The 26,464-nt window shown below is 40.6% G+C and overlaps 3 protein-coding genes across 3 annotated transcripts in view; 2 read left to right on the top strand and 1 right to left on the bottom strand.

The window, feature by feature from the left end:
• The window catches only part of sf3a1 (splicing factor 3a, subunit 1), a 42,554-nt gene extending 40,420 nt beyond the window's left edge, over positions 1–2,134 (bottom strand). The window contains exons 1-3 of the mRNA XM_043715664.1: positions 1,859–2,134; positions 397–509; positions 100–304 (exon numbers count right to left, since the gene is read on the bottom strand). Coding sequence (XP_043571599.1) covers positions 100–304; positions 397–509; positions 1,859–1,915 — 375 coding nt within the window. The 5' untranslated portion in view covers positions 1,916–2,134. The remainder of the gene's footprint in view (positions 1–99; positions 305–396; positions 510–1,858) is intronic.
• A 123-nt stretch (positions 2,135–2,257) lies between these two features.
• LOC122562645 (coiled-coil domain-containing protein 157-like) lies at positions 2,258–8,861 on the top strand. The gene is made up of 2 exons (XM_043715665.1): positions 2,258–2,323; positions 8,493–8,861. The coding sequence occupies exon 2, from the start codon at positions 8,610–8,612 to the stop codon at positions 8,859–8,861; it is 252 nt and encodes an 83-aa protein (XP_043571600.1). The 5' UTR covers positions 2,258–2,323; positions 8,493–8,609.
• Positions 8,819–26,464, top strand: part of ccdc157 (coiled-coil domain containing 157) — a 42,177-nt gene continuing 24,531 nt past the window's right edge. The window contains exons 1-2 of the mRNA XM_043715265.1: positions 8,819–8,857; positions 25,445–25,459. Of these exons, the coding sequence (XP_043571200.1) occupies positions 25,445–25,459 (15 nt within the window). The 5' untranslated portion in view covers positions 8,819–8,857. The remainder of the gene's footprint in view (positions 8,858–25,444; positions 25,460–26,464) is intronic.

The following is a 26,464-nucleotide window of genomic DNA, read 5'->3' as shown; positions in this document are numbered from 1 at the left end:
TTCTTTTGCTAATGCTCCTGTGAAATGTCTCAAGACATTTATCTGTTAGAAGCATGTATATAATTATAAGCTATCATTACTGTCAACAAAATTACTCACCTTTTGTGGCAGCTGTTGTTGTTGTTGTTGCTGCTGCTGCATAACCTTTGGTATAGCAGCTGAAGGTTCTTGGCCTTTCCCCTCCTTGAACTCATTAACTTTGTGTCGGTAATATGCATGGTAAGGATCATTTGGATTCAAGAAGTTAAACTTGGAGTTGTTTATCTCATTTTGACGGATTCGAGCTTCAAATTCAGGGCCATTTCTAATCAATGCAAAATAATTTTCAATTTTAAGCTCAAAGAATCATTGTAACACATCAAATACAACATGTAGCTGTCTGAACTTGGCACTCACCTTGCTACAAAACTTGCAGTCTTGTCAACAATGTTTCTGACTTCAGGAGGAGGATAAATAATACCAACAATGGGTTTGGATGTTGCAGATTCATCTTTTGTTTCTTCTGGCACCTTTAAAACAAAACAAAATAATTGCCACTAAATTCTTAATCACCTTAATGATTTTTAAAACCTGACTTTGTGTCTGCAGATGACTCAGAATCAGATTGTGGAAATGGTATTTTTGTTCCAATTAACCCCCAAAACACATTAATCTTTGATTAAAAAAAAATGCCCATGTTATGTTAGGATAGCATTTATCTCTCCAGGCCCTTTGGCTCACAAGCCTCATTCCTAATGAAGGTCTCTTGCCCAAAACGTCAAAAAACTACAACCAGGTAGCTGTTCAATACTCCAAAGCACTACAGATAACTAGGCCTGCTAACCTGTCCCATTGATGGATTATAGCTGTCAATAGGGCATGGAATTCTTCCCAGACAGCTGAAGAATTGGTTCAAGTCAATACTCTATTTGTTCAGATGCCTAACTGGGCAAGCAGCAAATTGTATTTCAGTGCTTTGTGATGGTAGATGGATTTAACTCATCATAAGTTGCCATCACCCCTCTACACACCAAACAATATATTACTTATCATATTTTGCCTAAATTTTTCAGGCTTGAAAGATTTACATTCTTTTTGGCTTTTAGATGTATGCTATATTGGACAAACGAAAGCTTTCTTGTTAGTTCCTTACATTAAAAATCCATGCTAATTTATTACTTAATTTTATATTGGGATAGGGCTCATCTGGACCCTATGAAGTCTGGAATATATAAGCGCACTACAATTTAAGTGCGCAGTAGGGTACTGTGCTTTGTTCAGCTCCATCTTCTCCAACTAAACGAGCAGTTGCTTATCTGGATTAATTTTAACAACAATGCCATAATCTCAACAGTACTCAGTAATGATTGGAATACTGCAGTCTTCTAAAATAAATTGTTTTACAATACTCTGCACTATTTGTTTTTGCGTTTCAAAGTATCATATTTCCCCATCATCAACTGTTTACAAACGTGTGTGAACTGGACGAGGGGAATTTTAGAAGTATCATGTAACCATCCGGATTGCAGTCGGACAATGGGCCTGATTTTAATGCTTGGTAAACGCAGACATTATCATCTCTGTGACAAATCAGACTAACATTCCGCAGATGTGTGGATTATTTAATCGTGTGCCCGAGAGATTAATCCAGGACCAGCTCCCATAACCAATAGATAATACAGACCGGAGACAGGAAAATAACCACATCCCGGAATCCGGGATGCAAGGCCAATATGCGACGTTGACTGCGAGCTCCAGGCCCAGAGCCTGTGGACTGGAGGCCTCAGCTTGTTTTGGGGGTGGGGTGGTACCCGCATCACAACGACAGACGGTGCCAAAGTTTTTTTTTCTCAAAACCTCTTGCCGTTTTAAAACCCACCTGGTTATTTTCGGTCTGAGGTGGCGGCGGCAATGCCTGCACAGGTCCGGCCGGCATGATGTCAATACCGAGCAGGATAGGGAATCTCAATCCCCCACCGCCGCCGCTCCGTGAACAAACTCGACCTGAACAAGATGGCGGCTACGGCCTGCGCCATCCACCTCCTCATACGGGGGGAGGTGGGATGAGTGTTGGGTATCTTATGTAAAGTTCTTCCCACACATTTAATTCAGTCTCCACCGCTTATCACCTTTTAATTATACTTCACTTTTGTTATAATGTTGCTTTTGTTATGTTTAAACTGTAAAGTCTTGTTTTTGTTGTTCTGATCCCTCGATTGCCTGGTACACTCCTTACGTCTTATGACGATCAAGCACGTAAACGCGTGAGTACGTTATGGTTACGTTGCGTGCGTCCATGACAGCACGTTGTCAACAGCCGGAGAGTAGCTAACGGTCGGTGCAGGTAGGTACAGGCTCAGTGATGGAGTTTGATCAACCTCTTCAGACATATCTTTGGAGTCGGGAAAACTTTAATGTAGACCTTCATTCCTAAAATGAATGTCCAGTGATAGTACTCGTGTGCTACTTGTCGCCCGACCACCCCCCCCCCGTAATATACAGAAACAGAAGTTGCTGGAAAAACTCAGCCGATCTGGCAGCTTCTGTGCAGAGAAGTCAGAGTTAAAGTTTCGGGTGTGGTGACCCTTCCTCAGAACTGATGGTAGTTAGGAAATTGTCGGTTTATATGAAGAAGATAGGGTGGGGAGAGGAGATAAAGAGTAAACGATAGGTGGGGATAGAGCCCAAAGATAGAGAAGATCAAAGAAGTAGATAACGATCTGGCTGGGAGGGTGAATAGCTGTTAACGCAGACTGTTAGTGGCTAACAATAGGTACTGTGTAATGGCAGACTATGCGATTTAAAAAGGCCTGGTGTGTGTCGTAGAGGACGAGGACATGGGGGAGTTCAAGCCCTAAAATTATTGAACTCGATATCGAATCCAGTGGACTGCAAGGTCCCCAGGTGACCCTGGTTTCTGTTTTTGTTTCTGATTTACAGCATCTATCATTCTCTTGGTTTACCTTGGGCTGGGGGCCCTCGTGCTAATAATTGAATAGTTCATTGTTTATCCAATATGGGGGAAAAAGAACTTTATAATTCAGATTCAGTTGGATCAGGGGTGCTGTGAGGGTTTGGAAAGCAGATTAAGCCGTGTGACTCTCCATCTTCTGCAATACACTCATCTGCTGGTGGTGCTTCCCATCTCGTACTCTTGTCCTCTGAGGGTGTTCTTCCCTCCCTTCTCCCCATTCTCGAGGTGATTCACCCTCCACTCACCTCCTGCTTCAGGTTCCCTCCTCTCTTCTGAAGTGCTTTTCCCTTCCTCACCCCCACCCCTACCTCCTCAAAGTGCTTCTCCCCAATCTCCCTTGCGATGCTGTTCCTTTTTGAGCAGTCCCTTGGAACTGATGATGACTTGCTTCCATTCTGGTACCATGGGTTCTGAAATGTCCAAGTAGTCCAATGCACCCATCTGCAGGATCTGCCACATGTGAGGCAAAGCTGGTGCTGTTTGAATGACTGGCTGGGGAATTGTTTGGATGATTGAGGTTTTTACCCGAAGCTTTGATTTAATGTCTGCACAGTCCCACTGAGGTTTCTGCATGTGATCAGTGACTTTGCAAATGAGTCTCCTCTATTTCGGTCTCTACACAAGCCAGGTTTATGGGGATGTTTGACTTCTTCAAAGGTGTTTTAAGGACAGCCTAAAGCATTTCCATAATCTTCCTTTTGTGACAGGATAGATAAAGATAAACTATTTTCTCTGATTGGCGATTCTAAAAATTAGGGCCACCCTATTCAAGAGAGATGTTAAGAAGGGTGATAGTGGTTTGGAACTCTCTTCTACAAACAGTCGTTGATGCTAAATTGATTGCCAATTTTAAATCTGAGATACTTTTGTTAACCAAAGGTATTAAAGGATATTGGCCAAAGGCAGGTATATGGATTTAGGCCACAGATCGACCATGTCTCATTTGAATGGTGGATCAGGTTCAAACGGCTGAATGGCCTTTTTCTATGTTTCTATGTTTTTATAACTGACTTCTGAGTAAAACAGTTGCTTCAGGAGTCTGGTTTTAGGCCTACGAACAACATGTCTTACCCCATAGATCTAGTTTTAATTGATTAGAGCCTTGATGCTGGGCAAATTGACTTGGGAGATATTGTTTTTCAAAGTTTGTGAGAAGATTTGTAGCTCGCGTGCTCGTTGTTGTGGTTCTGTTCGCCGAGCTGAGAATTTGTGTTGTAGACATTTCGTCCCCTGTCTAGGTGACATCCTCAGTGCTTGGGAGTCTCCTGTGAAGCACTTCTGTGATGTTTCCTCCAGCATTTATAGTGGTTTGTCTCTGCCGCTTCCAGTTGTCCGCTGCAGTGGTCTGTATATTGGGTCCAGGTCGATGTATTTGTTGATAGAACATCACAGAAGCGCTTCACAGGAGGCTCCCAAGCACCGAGGATGTCACCTAGACAGGGGACGAAATGTCTGCAACACAAATTCCCAGCTCGGCGAACAGAACCGCAACAACGAACACCCGAGCTACAAATCTTCTCACAAACTTTGAACACCTACGAGCGAGAGATGCTAAGACAATCCAGGAAATGGGAATCCTGTGCCAACTGCCTAAGTGCCACATACGAACAACTCCAGTTCTTGCACGAATGCCAAAAGAATCGAATCCTTCCACCATGTGTCAGATACAGACCACCAGTCAACAACCCACAAGCCCGAGACACAGCCAGACAGAACGGATTCAGGATGATCCAGGTAATGATTACAGATGCACACAACAGACTACACAAATACATACAAGAAATTGCACACCAAAAATTATTAATTTCAAAAATCACCAATCAGGAATGGACCCGGACCATAGAACAGGCTGTCACCATAGGACAGAAAAGGACCACACACCGCAAAATAACGGCGCTAAAAGAAAAAATGGCCAAACTAACACACAACAGAGAGGACACCACAACACATACCTGGGTTAGAAACCTCTCCCACAGACAGCTCACAGACATGGAAGGAACAATACTGGCCAAGGGACTCGACTATAACCACATGGACACCAAGACAGCAGACTTCCTAGCAGCACTAGAATGCACACTCAAAAATCAATGGACTGACAGAAGAGACACAACAAACAGTGAGACAAAATATTGTACCCCTGATAACAAGGAAAAGACAAATACACAACCTCAACACCAAGAAGAGGGAAGCACTAAAAACACTAAGAAATGATAAGAACATAATCATACTACCAGCAGACACAGGCAGAATGATGGTCATCCTGGACAAAGCAGAGTACATCCAGAAAGCAGAGTACATCCAGAAAGCGCAACAACTACTTGCAGATACCAACACCTACCTAAAGAGAGAGTTTGACCCCACTCCACAGCTCACCAATAGGATAAACAACACACTGAGAAACCTGCAAAAAAACAGACAAATAACCAGGTTTGACCTACAGAGAATGAAACCTGAAAGCAACACCACCCCAGATTCTATGGACTACCTAAAGTGCACAAACCAGACATCCCACTCAGACCCACCGTATCGCAACCAGGGACACCATCACACAAACTGGCTAAAGAATGACAACAGAAACTGAAACACCTGATCAGTGGATCCAGACACTCTATACAGTCAACACAGGAATTCTTGGACATCATCAGAAATATACATATAGATAAGGAAGAAACTATGGTCTCATTCGATGTAACGGCTGTATCGATAAAACCCTTGCCAGAGAAACAATAGCCAACCTGCTGGACATACAGAACAGACAACAAGACAGGGAACCTATCAACAAAGACTGCATACTCAAACTACTGGACCTGTGCCTCACACACTTCACATTCAACAACCAAATATATGAACAAATCAACGGCACACTCATGGACTCACCCATCTCTGGACTCATAGCAGAAGCTGTAATGCAAAGATTAGAACAAACAGCCTTACTGCAAATTCAACCCAAACTCTGGGTCAGATATGTAGATGACACCTTTGTAATCATTAAAAACACAGTAATAGAAAACACACACCGGATCATCAATGCCACACTCACAGGAATCAGATTCACTGGAGAGGAAGAAAAGGACAACCAACTCCCATTCCTAGACGTGATGGTACAGAGAACACCGAATGGAAAATTCACCACAAAGGTATACAGGGAAGCCACACACACAGACTACAGTAGTCCTGAACTACGAAAGCAACCACCCCAACACACACAAAAGAAGTTGCATCAAGACACTGTTCAAAAAGGCCACAACACACTGCAGTACACCAGAACTGCAAAAAGAGGAAGAAGAACACCTCTACAATGTATTCGCCAAAAACGGTTCCCCTCGCAATTTCATCAACAGATGCCTAAGGGAAAGACAACGAATGAGAACATGCCACAACCCAAAGGACTAGCCACGTTACCATACATCAAGAACATTTCTGAACTGACAGCCAGACTACTACGACCACTAGGACTCATAACAGCACACAAACCAACAGCCACTCTCAGACAACAACTCACCAGGACAAAGGACCCGATACCCAGCATGAGCAAAACCATCATTGTGTACAAAATCCCATGCAAGGACTGCATAAAGCACTACGTAGGACAAACCGGAAGACAGCTAACGATCCATATCCATGAACACCAACTAGCTACGAAACGACACGATCAGCTATCCTTAGTAGCCACACACGCAGGTGACAAGCAACATAAGTTCAATTGTGACAACACTACTATTATAGGACAAGAGCTGAAAATGTGTTGCTGGAAAAGCGCAGCAGGTCAGGTAGCATCCAAGGAGCAGGAGAATCGATGTTTCAGGCATGAGCCCTTCTTCACTGCAGCGGACAGCTGGAACTGACAACCGGAAACGGCAGAGACAAACCACTATAAATGCCAGAGAAAACATCACAGAAGGGCTTCACAGGAGGCTTCCAAGCACTGAGGATGTCACCTAGACAGGGGACGAAACGTTTGCAACACAAATTCCCAGCTCAGCGAACAGAACCACAACGATACTGTTTTTGGTCCAGCTTTCTTGACACCAGAAGACAGAACATCGAACAGTACCACACAGAAACAAGCCCTTTGGCTCAACATCTCTGTGCCGACTATGATGCTATTCTGAACTGTTCTCATCAGCCTGTATCCCTCTATTTCCTGCCCGTTCATGTGTCTATTTAAATACCTCTTAAACCACTTACCATGGTAGTGCATTCCAGGCACCCACCACCCTCTGTGTTTAAAAAAAACCTTGCCTCACATTTCTCCTTTAAACGTCCACCCCTCGCTTTAAATCTGTGCCCCCTAGTAGTTGAATCTCAAGAAGGCCCTCGAACATGCCAACTCCTTGTTGCAACTGTTGATTCTTGTCCAACTGACTCTTTCCTTGTGTCAGCAGTTTTTTTTAACTATAGAGGACACTGCTACCAAATATAGTCCTTTCTCCTCTTTGTCAGCCCCAAACAACCACTTCAACTTGTCTGACTATGAGTTATGAACAACAACCTTCTATAATTTATTTTCTCATCCTTCCTTCCCACTGAATTCCCCCAGAAAAAAAACAATGTAAAGAAGAATCTTTTTAAGTGCTGACACAGATGCAGAAATGGCCAGATGATTTGTTTTTATCCAGTAGTTAGTTTTGTTCTTAATTGAGGCTAGAGAATTGTGGTTATTCCAATATGACATTCTACTCCAGTTTTATAGACAGAAAGCAATTAGTATGGTTGCAATTTTTGCATATAAAGCAAGGTTGGAGGTACTTGCATTTTCCTTTGCCATTAGTTTTATTAAATCCTATTGTTAGCAAAACATCTACTAACTTTGGGAAGTAATTTTTAAAAATACCATTAAATTGAATTCCATGCCTAATTCTTCCATTTATGAAATAAAAATAGTATTAGTACTAATGGCAATTGTGCAGATATTTGTGTTCTCATGTGTAGTACTAGTAATCTAGGACTATTGACAAACTATGAACATTGATTATCACTGTTCACGTAAAATTTTGTCAATTATCTCAGCAGCAACTGCCAACATATTAAATATCACTGCTATGTATGTGGACTGTTGGTTGAATACAATTTGCAGATCATTCTGTGCATCATGTCCTGTTAAAAATATTTTTAATCTGATAGCAGATGTCTTATAAGGTTAGGACAAAGTAAACTATACTCTGGCTTTAGGTTTGCTGGCTGAGCTGGAAGGTTTGTGGTCAGATGTTTCATCACCATACTAGGTAAAATCTTCAGTGAGCCTCCGGATGAAGCATTGCTGGTGATTCCTGTTTTCTATTTATATGTTTGGGTTTCTTTGGGTTGGCGATGTCATTTCCTGTTCTTTTTCTCAGGGGGTGGTAAATTGGGTCCAAGTCAATGTGTTGACTTGTTGATAGAGTTCCGGTTAAAATGCCATACTTCTAGGAAGTCTCATGCGTGTCTTCTCAAAACTTGTAAACAATATTACATTTACACTAAATTAGGACTTAAAGGGATATTTGTTTAAAACTGTTGAATCAACTTTCTTAACCTAATTATTTTCTATTTCTTGTAGATAAATTGCCCTTGTGGAGCTATTAAGTTATTGTGGTGGCATTTACGTTATATTGAATTAGCAGTTTCAGTGAGCACAAGAAGATGCATTTCATATTCTGATTTTAAGACCTTTAAAATGACACTACTTTTAGGAAATCAAAACTGTTTGGATGGCTTGCGCAAGGATGTCACAGACGTACAAGGGATAATCATAGAAGTATTTTCACGTGTTGGCGCAGTTCGCTATCCATCATGGAAGTTTCCGGATAAAACATCATGTGATTTGGATCTTGTTACTTTATTGAACCGTTTTGATTATGTAGAAGATGATCCAGAATACACGCAACATTCTCATATTGTGCTATTTGAATTGGTCATTGACAGGTAAGGGACAAGTTGTTGTTCTTTGGCTTTTCTCCAGAAAATACCAACAATGCTCAATAGAATTCATGCTGGAAACAACTATTACACAGTGATAGTGCCCCATGCATACAGAATGTCAACAAATGTTTACTTCCTTTTAAACAATTTAACAACTTATTTTTGTGCCTCAATTTCACCTAATAGAAGTGTCTTATTTTTCATTAATTGAGGTAATACTCAATGAGAATATGCCCAAGATCTACACTTACTTGCATTGTCCTGTTGCTGCTGTTTTCAGTAATGGTTTTCTTTTTAAGGTGTTGATTTGTTTTTTCTCTGAAGAATGTTTTTGAAAATCACTCAAGTATTTTGGAAGTACTGAACCAAGATTGTCTGTTTCTTTTATAGTTATACCATCTCTGTTCACAGGCTGTTGTTGATCTTACGCTGCATTAAAATAGTGTTGAGAGATTTAACTTCCAGGGATAAATTTTGTGACATTTAATTAAATGTCATCAAATGTTATTTAGTGATCTGAAAACTTTGAATAATGAAATGACTATTTTCAAGAGAATGATTAAGCGAAATAGTTTGTGTGTCCAGATCTGTTCATCTAGAAGCAATCCTTCCACTTGAAACCTTGTGACATATCCAAAATGGACAGTGTAAAGTCCTGTGATACTGAGTAGTACCATCCTTTCAGAAATCCAAATGAATAGTTCTTTATGGAACTATGAGTGGAATAGTGCTACATCAGCTTAAAGGGCTGAGTGTCTTAGGGAAATCTTGAAGGTGAACAAGAAATTAATTTTAAAAAAGGAAGAAGGAAACTGATGGGAAATTCTTGGTGGGTTTGGCACAAAAAGATGAAATATGAGATTGAAAAGTTAGCATTAGACTGACGAGATGCTGTGCTACACTTTCCTTAAAAATACATATTGGCTAGCTGGGAGAAAGAATGATTAAGATCTAACAGTGATATGAGAGTCAACAATTTACAATATCCAATCATTTGCAGAGCAGCAACCAAGAAAGCAAACAAAATATTGAATAATGCTGCTAAATTAATATATTGTAAATATGGAGCTAAAATTTTGCCTAACATACTCCACTTGTACCTTATATTGAAGATTGTGTTTAGTTCTGGTCAGAAAGGTGGGAGAGAAACATCCAAACAGAGAAGGGACACAGGACTAATCCCACATGTCAGAGGACCGCTTTCTGAGAATGGTGTTTAGTGTTTTAGTAAACATTGTTATACAGTAGACAATAACTGTATTCATACACAGAGTCCAAGACCACACTTTTACTGACACATCTCTGGAACTGAGGATTTGAACTTGGGCCTCCTGGTCCCATTAGGTCTCGGGCATTTCTTCTGACCTTGTTAAATGAAAACAAAGCACATGGCTTGACAAGACATCACAGGATACATATCATAGAGTCATAGAGCACAGAAGAGGCCCATCAAGTCTGCACTGACCTACCTAACTAATCCCATTTGCGAGTACTTGGCCCATAGTCTCGAATGTTATAACATTTCAAGTGCTCAATCATATAATTTTTAAAAGATTGTGAGGTTTGCCATATCTACTGACTTCCGAGGCAGTGAATTCCAGATTCCTATCACCCTCCGGCTGAAAGAAATTCCCTCTAAACCACTTATCATTTACCTGAAAATTATGTCCCCTCATTGTTGATCCTTCACCTAAGAGGTGCAGCTGCTTCCTATCCAGCTATGGGTAGGTGAGAATGACAGCAGTTGATATCAAGGCTGCATTTGACAAACTGTAGCATCAAGGAGCCCTAGCAAAACTGGAATCCATGTTTCAGAAGGCAAACTTTCCACTTGCTGGAGTCACACCTGGCACATAGAAAGATAGTTGTGTTTGTTAGCAGTCAGAAATTTCAGCATCCAGGACATCTCAGCGTAATGACCTAGGCCCAACCATCTTCAGCTGTTTCATCAATAACCTCCCCTTTTTCGGAAGGTGGGGATGTGCAACTGTCAGCGAACAATGTTTAGTACTATGCATGACTCCTCAAATACTGGAGCAGCGCATGTTCAAATGCAACAAGGTCTGGACAGTATCTAGTCTTGCGCTGACAAGTGGTAAATAATATTCACCCCACACAAATGCCAGGCAATGACCAATTCTAATAAAAGACAGTCTAACCACTACCTCTTGAAATTCAATGGTGTTATCATCACTGAATCCACCACGATCAACATCCTTGGAGTTACCATTGACCAGAAATTGAATGGATTCACCACATGAACACGGTGACTACACAAAGAGGTCAGATACAAAGAATACTGCAGTGAGTAACTTACCTGACTCCCCAAAGCCTGTCCACCATCTACAAGTCACAAGTCAGGAGTGTAATGGAATATTCCCCACTTGCCTAGATGAATACAGCTCCAACAACATTCAAGAAGCTTGACACCATCGAGGTCAAAGCAACTTGATTGGCATCACATTCACAAGCATCCCTCCCTCCACCACAGATGCACAGTACACACTACTGCTACTATCTACAAGATGCACAGCAGGAATTCATCAAACATCCTGAGACAGCACCTTTCAAACCCACGACCACTACCATCTAGAAGGAGAAAGGTAGCAAATACCTGGGTACACCACCACCTGCAAGGTCAACTCCAAGCCACTTACCATCCTGATTTGGAAACGTATCGCGGTTCCCTCAGTATTGCTGCGTCAAAATCTTGGAACTCTCTCCTTAAAGGCATTGTGAGGCTACCTACAACACATAGGCTGCAGTGGTTTGAGAAGGCAGCTCACTGCCACTTTATCAAGGGTAACTAAGTAATAAATGCTGGCCCAGTCAGCGATGCCCATGTCCCACAAATGAAAAAAAACCTATCTAAAATAATTCTAGAGAGACTGGTATCCCATCACCAAGTCACCCTTTATTGACATGTGGAAAGTCCTTGATACTCATCCAGCTCCCTCAGAGCCAGTTCTCAGAGTGATCAGACTGTCAGACACTCTTTTTTTTAAACTTATCAGCCAGGGCTCTATGGTTGTCCCAGATTAACAGCCCTAATCAGGGAATTCATATTCCATTACAATCAATACATTGTCTATGCCTCTCATCATCTCATAAAACTCAATCAGATTTCCTCTCTGCTATCTTTGCACTAAAGAAAACAATTCAAGCCTATCAAGCCTCTCAACGTAGCTAACATATCAGATTAGGAAGGCCACTTAGCTGGAAAGGCCCGACACTTAATCCTCAGAGTAACTATTTTAAAAAAGAGGAGAAAGTTTTCACCCCTATTACTCACTGAAGGCCCAATTTATGAATTCATAACTTTAAATTCTAGGCAAACAAGTCCAAAGATGTGCAGGTAGATTGGCTATACTAAATTGACCATCGTGTCCAGGGATGGGCAGGCTAGGTAGGTTAACCATGGTAAATACAAGGTTACCAATATTGTGGAATCAATAGACCAAATGGCCTGTTTCCATACTGTGGGGATTCTATAAAGTCTGAGACTTCACATTTTCTACTAATTTGAACCCATAACTGCTAATGCTATTCTACATAATTTGTTCAAAGCATTTCTTTTTGCAGATTTACATTTTTTTCAGATAATTTACTATCTTACACACCCTTTAGAATCATAGAATTCCCACAGGGTCCATCAAGTCTCAACAACCCTCCGAGAGCATCCCATCCTACCCCTACATTTATCATGGCTAACTCACCTAGCCTGCACATTCATGGACACTATGGAGCAATTTACCATGGTAATTCCATCTAACTGCATGTCTTTGGACTGTGCGAGAAAACCAGAGCACCCGGCAGAAACCCGAGCAGACACAGGGAGAATGTGCAAACTCCACACAGACAGTTGCCCAAGGCTGGAATTGAATCTGGGTCCCTGATGCTGTGAGGCAGCAGTGCTAACCACCGAACCACCATGCTGCCCACTTTATACGATACCTTCTTCATTTCCATCTTTCAAGGTTGAATTATGAGAAAAGACTGCAGTCTTTTCTCATAATTCAGCCTCTAAATAGGCATGATCTTTGTGGCAATTCTTATAACTTCCTCCAACATTGAAGTATTTGTTCTGAGGAGGAGTCACCTTGAACTTGAAACATTAACTCTGTTTATTCACAGATGCTGCCAGACCTGCTGTGTTGCTACAATATTTTCTTTGTTGTTTCAGATTTCCAACATTTTGCTTTTATTGAAGTGTCTTCTTTGTACCTTTGTGACCAGAAATAGATAATGGAATAGACATTTGGAGCCCAAAATGTTAACTCTATTTCTCTTTCCACAGATGCTGCCAGACCTGCTGAGTATTGCTGGCACATTATTTTATTTCAGATTTGCAGCACTTTACTTTGATTTGACTGGTAATTTTATAGGTTGACATGATGCAAACATGATAACCACAAAATCAGCACTGTCAAAATGAATTAACTTAGTGATGCTTGTTCGTGGAATAAAGTGGCAACAAATCAGAGATCACAAAAAAAATTGTAAATTGAATGTTGTCCTGAAAACCTATTCAAATTGCTGTCCCCATGTAACTCTCAGACTGTTTCCCATTCGTCATTTTTATGAGAAAAATGTATAATCTCTTAAGTTAAATGTTTTAAAGTGCTATCAATGGGTAGCAGTTCAAGAAGACAGCTCACCACCATCTTCTTTAGGGCAATAATACTTTTTAACTGACTTATCTCTGCCAACAAAGGTAGGATACATAGCCAATAATGCCTCCACTCCATGAGTAAGTAAAACTCATTGGGGCAATGAAGTAGCAATAATTAGAGTAAGTTTCTGATCTTGTGTTACAAATACAGGTGCTGTCTATCTGCATGTGTGCCTTTCTTTTAATCTGTTTTTGCAAAAGGTTTTCACATTTGTGTTGGGTTCCATGACCTGGTCTTGCCAAGGTTCTTTGTTGAGTCCAATTCAGGCAATAGGTAGATTGTTTTTTATTCAGTGGAACAAGAACATGTGTGATCCAGCTGTGACATGCACAAACCTGTGTTAAATAACTGTTACACATGTGCCTCCCAACTTTAGTAATTACGCACACTTTATGGTCACACACATATTAGGAGAAGCATTATTGAGAGCTGGTATAGTCAATAATTCTGGTTTAAATTATTTAGTGGTTACAATAAATTTACTTATATCATAAATTAAGTGGTATTTAAAAATGTGATTGTGACATTTGTCATCTTCATGCTTGTAATATTTATCTTCAGAATCCCAGAGTACATGCTCTACAATATAGAACATAGAACAGTACAGCACAGAAACGCCCGAAACATCGATTCTCCTGTTCCTTGGATGCTGCCTGACCTGCTGCGCTTTTCCAGCAACACATTTTCAGCTTAGGCTCATCATGTCAACCATGAGGCCATTCTAAACTAATCCCATCTGCTTGCACATGCTCCATATCCCTCTATTCCCTGCCTGTTCATGTGTCTGTCCAAATGCCTCCGAAATGTTGCTATCGTACCTGGTTCTACCAGCTCCCCTGGCAGCTCAATCCAGGAACTCACTGCCCTCTGTGTGTAAAAAAACTTGCTTCGCACATCTTCTTTAAATTTTCCCACTCTCACCTTAGCTGGTATTTAATATTTCCATCTTGGAAAATAAACTCTGACTATCCACTCTATCAATGCCTCTCATCATTTTACATACTTCTATCATGTTACCCCTCACCCTCCGACACTCTAGCAAAAACAATCCAAGTTTAAACAAATATATCCTTAGTTTTTTGGTAGAGATAAGTCATTTAAATGGTATCCTGAAAAAGTCAAGAGTATATTTTGATTCAGTAGAGTTCTATTGGGAATTGTGCTTTACGGTATAATTAGTTGTGTTTATAACAACTCTCCAAGCTGTAAATATTTATAATGATGTGTACATAGTGGTTGGCTCTTGACATTTGTTCAAACATAATTTTGAAATGCTATGGAGTATATTTCTAGTCACAGCTCCCTCAATGACTCAATTGTTAGGGCAAACAGTAGATAGTTGATAAGCCACAGGGACCAGGAAGGTTTCACTTTGATCCATATTCTATGTCAAATTAGCCAATTTCATTTGAGACAGTGGCCCATGCAGTACTTGTGTTAAGATAATGGGAGAACTGGCAAACATTGTTATTTATGTTTGTATTTCCTGAGGCTTGCTAATAAGCAGCAAAGATTTAAATATTTGTTGGTTAATGTGTTCAAAAGAACCTTAAAAGTATTTTCACTGTTTAAAACACCTGCAACTAACTTAAAACGATATTCTGAAGAAAGTAGATGGCTGTACCTATTGTAACAATTTGTGAAGCAACAAATTCATTTTGTGCACTTATTACAATTTTACCAATTTGATCAAAGAATATCTATCATAACTGGAATAAAAAACAGAAAATTCTGAATAAAGCTGAGCAGAACTAGTAGCAGGTGCAGATACAGAAACCGGGTTAAGTAAAAGGTGACACCGCTGTCTTGAACTGTCCCACCCGTTCATCGTCCTTCCCAGCTATCCGCTCCACCCTCCCCTCTCAACTATCACTATCACCCACCCCCCCATCTGCATTTACCTATCGCATGCCCAGTTACCTTCCCCCCACCCCAAACCCCACCCTTCTATTTATCTCTCAGCACCCCCACCCCGCCACATTTCTGATGAAGGGCTTTTGCCTGAAACGTTGACCCTCCTGTTCCTCAGATGCTGTCTGACTTGCTTGGCCAGCGCCACACTTTTCGACTCTTATGTAAAAGTTAACTATTTTCTCCCCAGATGCTACCTGATCTGACTTTTTTTTCAGCATTTTCTGTTTCGATTTCAGAGTTTCTGCACCTGCAGTATTCTATTTCTCCAGTGTAACTTTGATCATCTTTTTTGACTGTTGATGGCAGTCAGCTTAATCCAACATTCCATTCTCCCTCCTCCACTTCGACCTTAAGGTCCCACCCTTCTCCTCTTCTCTTGCCCCTGCTTTGCCTGTTAGATTCACAATCCTCTTCCTCATTTACACACTTCAATTACAATAACCACTTCACCTGACGAAGGAGCAGTGCTCTGAAAGCTGGTGATTTCAAATAAACTTAATGGACTATAACCTGGTGTCCTGTGACTTCTGACTTTGTCCACCCCAGTCCAATACTGGTACCTCTACATAATAACTGTTAGCACATTTATGTTGATGACACCCAGTTCTTCTCCTTCATCACCCTTGACTTCATAATCCATTCAGTGTTGCTTGTCTGACAATGATTCAGTACTTCTTCCAATTGATCCTTAATAAGACTTGAGGCATACAATTTCATCTTCTTTCTGATTGCTCCTTTAAATTGTATCAGATAGTTTACACCCTAGTTGTCTAAAGTAACCACAAGCTGAAGTTCTAATCAAATATCCCTCACTAGATTGCTAATTTCCAGCTCTGTAGCATGACCAACCTCTGTCCTATTTTCATTCACTGTTTATACACTTTAGCCAGTTCTGGAATCAATTTCTCCAATGTACATCTTGTCTTCTTCCCGAATTTATTCCTTTGTAAAACTGTATCTCATTCCAACTTGTACTGCGTACACTACATCACCCATGAAGGCCTGCTCATCTATAATGCCCGATTCCTTTGCTCTCTTTCCTTACATCAGATTCAAATTCCTCAGTTACCTTATAGTTATCCTATCACTGCAATCTCCTCCAGCTCTATATTCAAGATTGTGAAAACTATGTTTTTGATTATGCAAAATAATGCAGATGCTGGAGATCTGAAATAGAAAATGCTGGAAGCACTTGGCAGGTCTGGTAGCACCTGAGGAGAGAGAGAGAGAGACAGTGTAATTGTTACAAGTCTAATATCTCTCTTCAAAACTAAAGACAGATGGAAAATTGAGTTTTCAACTGTTGAAGAATGTGGCAAGAAGCAGTGGAACAGAAGGGAAAGTCAAGGAAAGGTTTGAGGGTGAGGGAGAATGGAGGTCAAAGATGTCATAGAACCAAAAGCAAAGGCAGTAGTAATGGTTGTAGAGAAAGGGCAAAGCATACATCTGAAGTGGGTGTTAATACCAGAACGTAGGTCTGATCTGATTGAAAACATAAACATAGGAAGAAGATATAGAAATGCAGGTAGGCGGATTTTGGAATTATCAAATTGGAGGACAGAGTTCATGGTTTAAAGTTGTTGAAATTATATTGAGTGCAGAAGGCTGTAAAATGCCTAAACAGAAATGAAGTGCTATTCACTGGAACACTTCAGAACACTTAGTACAGAGGTGAGAGCATGAGTGTAAGATGGCATATTGAGTGGCAAATGACTGGAAGGTCAAGTTAACTGGTGGACTGAGCAGAGATGTTACTCAAAATGGTTACCCTGTCTCCATTTGGACACATCTGTGCAGCAGAAACAACATCTTGAGTAGTTAATACAGCAGGCTAGATTGAAGGAAATACAAGTAAATTGCTGCTTCACCTGGATGGAGTGATTCAGGAGGGAGGAGCTAAAAGGACAAATGTTACACTCCTGTAATTTGCATAGGATGGTGTTATGGGATGGGGATAAGTTATTTTGCTTCCAATTTCCACCTTCTTCTCATCTTTACTTGGTCTACTTCTGGGAGAAAGTGAGGACTGCAGATGCTGGAGATCAGAATCAAAAAGTGAGCCACTGGAAAAGCACAGCAAGTCAAGCAACATCCAAGGAGCAGGACAATCAATGTTTCAGGCATAGGCCCTTCATCAGGAATTACCTTTCCTGATCAAGGGCTTATCCCCAACACATTGATTCTCCTGCTCCTCCCATGCTGCCTGACTTGATGTGCTTTTCCAGCGCCACACTTTTTTGATTCTGATCTCCAGTATCTGCAGTCCTCACTTTCTCCCAGAAATAGACCAAATAAAGATGAGCAGAAGGTGGAAATTGGAAGCAAAATTGATCAACATTTCCAGTCCCAGATGAGAGCAAGATACAAAACCAGTACAGTCTTTGATGTACTGGAAAATGTTATGTGAGGGGGCTTAAGGAGGAATACCACAGCAATACTATTAATCCCATTTTCAGTTCGCTCTCCAAAATCTCCTGCTTGTGATTTCTGTGCATATTACCCTCTATGAAATGTTCTGGTACCCTTTCTGCAGTTAAAATGTATAAAATTGCAAGTTCACTAATAAATCTTTTGCTGTACTTATTGACCACCGGATGGCATTGTTGCATTTTGAAAGATCCGTTTTTGAGCAACTGAGCAAGCAGCTGACAATGGCACAGGTCAATTAAGCTGCAGCAACTGGATTAAATAAAATAAAAACACATTGGACTAGTTGCTGGGTTAACATCAGAGAAGGTTACCAGGTTGTTGCCTTGTCTGGAGGGTTTTAGTTATGAGGAGAGGTTGGATAAACTTGGACTGTTTTCACTGGAAAGTTGGAGGTTGAGGGGTGATCTGATAGAGGATAACGTTATAACAGACATAGATGTGGTGGATAGTCAGAGGGTTTTTCCCAGGGTGAAAAGGTTAACTACGTGAGGGCAAAGGTTCAAAGTGAGAGGGGCAAGTTTAGGAGAGAAGTGCAGGGAAAACCTTTCCAACAGAGGGTGTTGTATGCCTGGAACACACTGCCATTGGAGACAGTGGAAGCAGACACATTAGCAACAATTAAAGCGTATCTTGATAGGCACACGAATGTGAGGTGAACACAGGGATAGAAACCATATATGGGTGGTAAGTAGTGGGTTGAAATAAGACTAGGAATCGACACAGACTTGGTGGGCCGAAGGGCCTGTTCCTGTGTTGTATTGAATTAATTGAATATAATGATTCTGGAAATGTACAAGACTACAGGCATAAGTTAACAAAAGGTTTTCTCCAAATGTACACCAAAAGCCATCACTCTAAATGCAGCTTCCACAGATTGGTGAGGTTACAGTGAATGCAATTTGTACATGCACAAAGTTGGAATATTTTAACCACGCAGGAACAACCCGAGTTACAGTATCTTGGATCTCAATCTTACATTAAATTGTCATCATTTGCATCTCCTCTTGACCCATCTTTTTGTTTCTTTACTGGACCCGTTCCCACCTCATTTTGTCATTTCACCATCCACCCTGTCATGGACCTTTCCTTTTGTCCCTTTCCCCTCTCTGCCTTTGTGCCTGCTTAACACGTCAAATGTGCAACATGGTCCAACTCTGACAAAAAGACACACTGTTGAAACAAAAACAGAAATTGCTGGAAAAATTTCAGCAGGTCTGGCAGCATCAATGAGAAGGCAGAATGAACATTTTGAGTCTGGTGACCCTTCATCATAACCTGTTGGTTTAGGAAAAACTGGTATTTATGCTGAAGCCGAAGTGGGGGGGGGGGGGGGGGGAGATAACAACCAGAATTTTGGGACAGAGCCTAGAGAGAGAGAGTGAGAGATATGAGGAGTAGGTAAACAAGGAGATAATAGACAGCAGGCCAGGACAGAAGCAAAGCTGAATAAGAGATAATGAAAACATGGAAGAATAGAATGAGACTGTAAAATAATTGAATTCAATGTTGAGTCCTAGAGGCTGCAGGATCCAAAAGTGGAAAATGATGTGTTGTTCCTTGCGCTTGTGCTGAGGTTTGCTGGAACATTGCAGCAGGACTACAACAAAAATGTTGGCAAGTCATTTTCTGTGGATAGAGCCCATAAAACTCTGCTCCTTCACCTGGAAGGTACGTTTGGAGAAGTGCTCTGAATGGAGTTGAGGGACAATGAGCTCGGAGGCTGTTGTGAGGAGATCACCAGAAGAGATGTGGTTGGTGACAGTTGTGGACACATGTCCTGATGTTTGATGATGGGGTTACGGACCAGGGTAGATAGGAAGAGGGGTCCGCGAGTTGGTGCTCAGCCTCCACATGTAGAAGTCAGTGTGCCACATAACAAGAGCACCACTCTTGTTGGCAGGCTTGATGACAAAGTCAAAATTGGATTCAAGAGCATGTAGTGCAGTCAGTTCAGAGGGAGGCAGGCTTGAATGGGTGAGAGGGGCAGAAAAATTAAGGTGACTGATGTTACATTGATAGTTCTTGATGAACAGAGTGCAGGTAAAAGGCCAGAGGGAGAGGTCCAAGTGGAAGGAGACTGTTGGAGGTGGGTGAAGGCGTTTGTGAGATTGAAAGAGTACTCTTGTCAAAAGAAGTGGGCACAAAGGTGACATAAGAAGAGTTCAACATTTTCGTTCCTGAAATTCATTGAGGTAGGGTGTAAAGGGATAAAACTAAGACCTTTGCCGTGTAAAGAAAGATCAATTTCAAAGACTGGAAGGTCAGAAGGAATAGTAAATACCCAACAAGTGGTGGGATCAGGAGAAAGCATGGAGTCATGGAGAAAGGGAGGAGAGTGATGTTCCAGAGCAATGTGGGTATCTCAAAGTTGTTCCAGGTTGTGCTCCTTGAGGTCTGACAGGGAGAGAAAAAGTTTCTTGTTAGAACTCCGAACGAACTGGAAAATTAAACTGGGGTCCAGCACAGCTCTGAGACAGTGTGAGGCAGTGCTGATGGACAGAGAAAGTTTGAGAGTGCGAATATTACACTACATGGCACTAAGGTTGGATCTAGGCGAAAACAACTGCTCGAGGAACATTGTACATTATGGAGATTGTTGTGATTCTAGGTGGATCCCAAAACTAAAGATGAAACTGGTGTTTCACTGGGCACGAAAATGTTAACTCTGTTTACTCTTCATAGAGTTCCAGCATCTGCAGTTCTTTGTTTCATTACAAAGATGCAACATTCACTTTGTTTCTCTCTCCTCAACTAACCATCTGAGTATTTTCAGCATTTTGTGTATAAATTTCCAGCATTTACATTATTTTGCCTTTTGTACCTGAAAAATGAATATTTGAAGCACATTTGAGTTACAAAAACCCATAAAAGCAAAAAATATTCATAATGAATATAATGTTTTTAAGTGAACTTGATGCGACTTGTATGGAAATCTATTGCTGTGTTTGAGAATTTCCCTATGTATAGGATGTAGCTCAATCAATAATATCAGAGAAGTAGGTCTGAGGATGTCAACATTTCAGACCAACGGATCACCACGTGAATAAAACGTTGCATTTATCCATTAAAAACCTGTGAAGGGCTCTTGTGGTAGTATCCATTACCTCTGGACTAGGAGGCCTGGGTTCCAGCCCCACTTGTTCCAGAGGTGTGTAATAACATTTCTGAACAGGTTGATTAGAAAATAGGTTAAATAAAAGAAATTGAAAAAAAAATTAAAACCTTGAACTGTCTGCTTGGGAACACCACCACTGCATTACAGAGCATCCCCATTGAAATAGTGGATAAAGTGTAATGTTAGAGCCTGCACCCAGAATCACACCAGATGTGAATGAATATCCAACAAGTTGTGGTTGTACACTTTCTCACTTGTAACATGATTTCCTGAGGTCAGTTAGCCCAACAGCTCTTGGGCTCATTTGAAATCATGCCATTTTTATTGTGTTTGCAATGGGACCCCTCAAAGGATAATTTAATTACAACAGATAGGGTAGAATTTTAAGCACTTGAAAACCATTCATTTAGTATTGAAATTGAGCACGTACAATAAGAACATTTTCTTCTATAAATAGTTGGAATTTACTTCAGTACAGCAGACTTGCCTCCAAAGTCGTGGTTTTCTGTGTGGCGTTGTATGGACAAGATCCGTGTGTCAGAAAGAGCATTTCTAGCTCCCTTGTAAATCGCATCTTGCATAATTCACGTAAAATTATTCTAACACCTACCTTATCTGCTGCAGACAGAGTTGTAAATATATATAACAAATACCAAGGGAACCTTAGCAATTGTACAAATAAATGGAATTGGGAAACCATATAATGGTATGCTTAATTTAATTGATAGGATAACAATGTGACATCATCTTTGCTGAATGATTAACCAAATATAAGTGCAATGTAAAACTGGCACTACAAAATGACGCGTTACATTTATCTTTTTCCCAAGTATTGGTTTATACAATGGATTGAATACATTGTAACAAATTCTCTCCTATTTACAAAAAACATAATGTTAAATTCAAATCTTGTATACTTAAGATATTAAATTGGAGTAGAACTAAAGAGTTAATATGATCACTATTCTAAGTATACCTTGTATTTGTTTCTGTAGGTTGGTGCTATTGCTGCAGAGTTTCACACACTATGTTGATCTTCTTACAAAGGAACAGTGTATTCCTTCCTCTAAGTCAGTAGGTCCATCCATGTCTGTTGGCTTGGTAGTGAAGAAATACTGGAACAGCATGCTCAAACTGGGGAACCTCCACCAACAGGTTGGATTTCTTCAATTTAGTTTAGTGTTCATTTTCACAATATTTGTAAAACTCCTCTGCTTTTGATTCCTTGTCTGAAATCATAATACTGAAAGTTAAACAGGGGGTAACAAAAAGAAATTGTAATTCAAATGCTTTGCAATCTGACTTTTTGAAACATGTTAAATTATTATTCTCTTGCCCTTCACGTCAGAATTAAAGGTGGACATTCAGTGGACAAAGTATAAAGTTATCAGTCTACAACAAGCAAGGATCAAAAAACTGGCGGACTAAATTAATCAATCTTTCCAGATCTAGCAAACTGGAATTACCACAAAACATACCAACCAGATTGCTCAGATTTCTTAAAGTTATACATAGCTTCTTTATATTTTCCTTCTTTGTTTGAATAATTTATGAAACAAAAATAAAAACCATAACAAATATATTTAAAAATGGGCACAATTCTGAAAAGAGATAGTTTAATGTTAGAAATGCTTGCAGAAACTCCCAACTGCCTCCCATTTATCAGTCTGGTTGTAGGAAATTTATGATTTTATTAATAAGTTGTGGGTGTAAAAGAATAAAGACTTGCATTAATGCAGCACCCTTCACAACCTCAGGACACTGGAAAGCACCAATGAAATTTTATGGTAGTCATTGTTGCAATATAGCAAAATACAACAGCCAGTTTCTGTATGTGATGTTGGTTAAGAAATAAATATTATCAAAATAGTTACAAGTGTTAATCTGGTCAATATTAATCTAGTAATGTAGGAGGTAGGAACTGGTCTGTCTTCCACATTACTTTATTCGCACTCCTCAGTCCAACATAAACACTGACTCTGAATGTGTTCAGTCTCTGAATAAATTGCATGGAAAATTGAAAAGTCCAGTACGCAAATTCCTGCATCTGGAACCCTCTGAGAAAATTCCTAAATGTAATAGTTAGTCAGGAAATGTTAAAAGTTTAAAAACCTTCTGTAACTCCTGGGTAACTACTAAACTGAATCCCTGACTCTCCATAGCACCCCCAACTTTACTCGCCATGATCCCTATGTGCCCCACCATTTCCAACAACTGCCACCTCTCCTGAGATCCAACCCTACTGATCCAACCTGATTCACACTCCTAGTTCCAACACAATAACCCCCATTGACTTGACATCTCCCACCTGGACTCTCCCTTATATGCCCTAAGTACTCATCTGCATTCTTGGCAACCAACCCACCCCACCCACTTAGCATACAAGTACTTCACCTTCTTGGCACACTAACTCCTCAAAATCCTGTCATTTCTCACTTACTCAAGCTATACTCCTCATTTAGGAGAAACTGAGGACTGCAAATGCTGGAGACAGAGTCGAGAGTGTGGTGCTGGAAAAGCGCTACAGGTCAGGCAGCATCCGAGGAGCAGGAGAATTGACGTTTTAGGCATAAGCTGTTCTTAAGGAATGAGGCTTGTGGGTCAGGGCTGAAAGATAAATGAGAGGTGGGGTGGGGTTGGGGGAGGTAGCTGGGAAAGCAATAGGTGGATGAAGGTGAGGGAGAAGGTGATAGGTCAGGGGGGGCAGTGATGGACCGGTCTGGATGGTGGTGCCGAGTTGGAGGCTTGGGACTGGGATAATGTGGGGGGAGGGGAAATGAGGAAGCTGTTGAAATCCACATTTATCCCGTATGGTTGCAGGGTCCCAAGGTAGAATATGAGGCGTTCCTTCTCCAGGCGTCAGGCGGCAATAGTTTGGTGGTGGAGGAGGCCCAGGACCTGAATGTCCTTGATGGAGTGGGAGGGGTTGAGGTGTTCAGCCACGAGGGGGTGGGGTTGGTGGTTGCGGGTGTCCCAGAGATGTTCTTTGAAATGATCCGCAAGAAGGCATCCTGTCTCACCCATGTAGAGGAGACCACACTGGGTGCAATAGATGCACTTCTTTTGCCTTATAAACTTGCCCTTTCACGATAGCTTTCAAAGTGTCTACTGGAAAACTTCAAAATACTGCACTTAGTGCTGTAAAAGGGGGTGTTGTTTCCACACTGATTCTCTCCACTGTTCGATTCAGTGATTCCTGGAAAAATTTCTAAATAGGAGGCCCTTATCCAAAAATCTCCAGAGCAAGAGTCATTAAAAGAGACGTGGATATTTTGTGATCTGGTCAGTTTCAAAAATGGATTATGACATGGATCAGAATTTCTGGGCCAATCTCTTCTCCTTCACACATTTTGTAAAGTGCACGTTATTCTAAGAACGGCAACATTTGGTAGGTTTCCATTAGCCTCTGCTTAATATAATAGTTTTTTTTTTAATATCCATGATAAGAATGCCATGTCAACTGCCTTAAAAAATGCAACCATTTCAGCAGCAGAGCACTTTCTGTTAGTCCCATTTTCTTGGTTTCCCAAGCCAAGGTGCAACATTTCCTTTTTTCCAATAACACACATCGTGAAACTACGTCAGCTTGAAAACACAACTGTACAAGAGGTATCAATAAAACCAATTATTTTTATAAATTCATCAAAAGATGGAAATTTCAGTTCATGTTTCTTCTTTTATAAAATATTTCATTTACTGGTACAAGTTCTTTGACCTTGTCATTATAGTACTTGCATTCTCAGATATCAAATCTTACGTCTGATTTGTGTGTGTCCAGTCAATTCAGTTGTCTAATTAGACTTTGCAGATAGTCCATTTCAGCTTTGAAATCAGCTGTGTCTTTTCGCGAGGACTTGGCACAAAATTGTCTGTGATAGGGTTAACATACTTTTAAGTCGAATTATTGAAGCTCGGTAACAGCTGCCACGCTCAACCTTATTTTCAACCCAATATATTTAAAAGCCTGACTGTGAATCTTAAATCCTGTTCTAATCCTAAAAATAACTTATTTTCAAATCAGTGAGCACCACTTCATTCATGTGCAATATAAAGATACCCGAAGGTTTTCCATCATGGTGCTAATAAAACAAGGCGAGATCTTATTTTGGTTAGATGTAACTTTAACAAACTGGCCCTTGCACACACTGGAAAGTATCACACCCTGGAATCATCTGACAAACCTTATACACATTTAATTTCCAAAGTTTCCTTCTAAGTCTGTTGCTTCCAATTGAAATTGTGGAAACACCACCTTCTGAAGGTGATCTCCTACTGAAAAGCAATTTATATTTTTCCTGTGAAAAAGTAGCTAAATAAAATTTCAAAATTACCTTTACTGCCTTGGGGAATCTTGCATAGAAGAACCTTTATTTTCTAAGCTCTGTTCAAAACCCTTGTTACTAACCTCGAAGACGTCAGATTGAACTCAAAACATTAACTATCTTTCTTTGTTTACAGATGCTGCCAGACCTGGTGAGTTTCTCCAGCATTTTACATATTTGCTATCATCCTAGCTTTATAAGTTCTGTCAGGTGGGACCTTTTCTGTGCAAACCCATCTATATGATAAAATTGACCTCTATCTGGAACGCTAAACACATGCCGCATTCTTCTCAACTTTCGAACTCTTTTGTTAAGTCTCCTGGAAAGCTTTATCTCCCAGTTTGTTTGATAGCTACAAACACCTCTTGGTGAAGGGGATTTCTGCTTCTATATTTGGGAAGTCTGTGTTGTTGAGTGAGACTGTGACATTTACTAACCCATTGAAGTCTTTCAGGGCTATGACTGTTTAGATGCTGTGTGAAGCCTAATCAGATATACTTTACCTGTACGCGAGTGATTCCTCAGCAGGAATACATCTCCTTAGTCATTACTGGAGTTTGATCTATACTTACTTATTTTCCATTCTTCTAAGTCATTCTACCAATCCATTGCCCCTTATCAGCCTTCCTAGATATTAAAGCAATTTTGCATTTTCCAATAGATTTTCCTGTCTATTCAACATTGCGGCATCCTATTAGTTATCTAATCTTTTTGAGCAATTGCATCACCAGGGAACCAACTTTCTGTAATTTGTTCAATATCTTTACTGGCATCTAGCCCTCGATATATCACATGTTGTCCCTCTGGCTCTGGTCCATAAAATGCATGAGCATTTTATGAACTAAAAACCGGTGAGCCTGACCTGAGTGGTGGTGGGCAAGTTGTTGGAGGGAATCCTGAGGGACAGGATGTACATGTATTTGGAAAGGCAAGGACTGAATAGGAATAGTCAACATGGCTTTCTGTGTGGGAAACTTGATTGAGTTTTTTGAAGAAGTAACAAAGAAGATTGAGGAGGGCAGAGCAGTAGATGTGATCTATATGGACTTCAGTAAGGCGTTCAACAAGGTTCCCCATGGGAGACTGATTAGCAAGGTTAGATCTCATGGAATAAAGGGAGAACTAGCCATTTAGATACAGAACTGGCTCAAAGGTA

Source organism: Chiloscyllium plagiosum, chromosome 25, assembly GCF_004010195.1.
Source record: "Chiloscyllium plagiosum isolate BGI_BamShark_2017 chromosome 25, ASM401019v2, whole genome shotgun sequence".
Taxonomy (NCBI): domain Eukaryota; kingdom Metazoa; phylum Chordata; class Chondrichthyes; order Orectolobiformes; family Hemiscylliidae; genus Chiloscyllium; species Chiloscyllium plagiosum.
The sequence above is the reverse complement of the archived record's forward strand: the minus strand, read 5'-3'. Positions and strand labels throughout refer to the sequence as shown.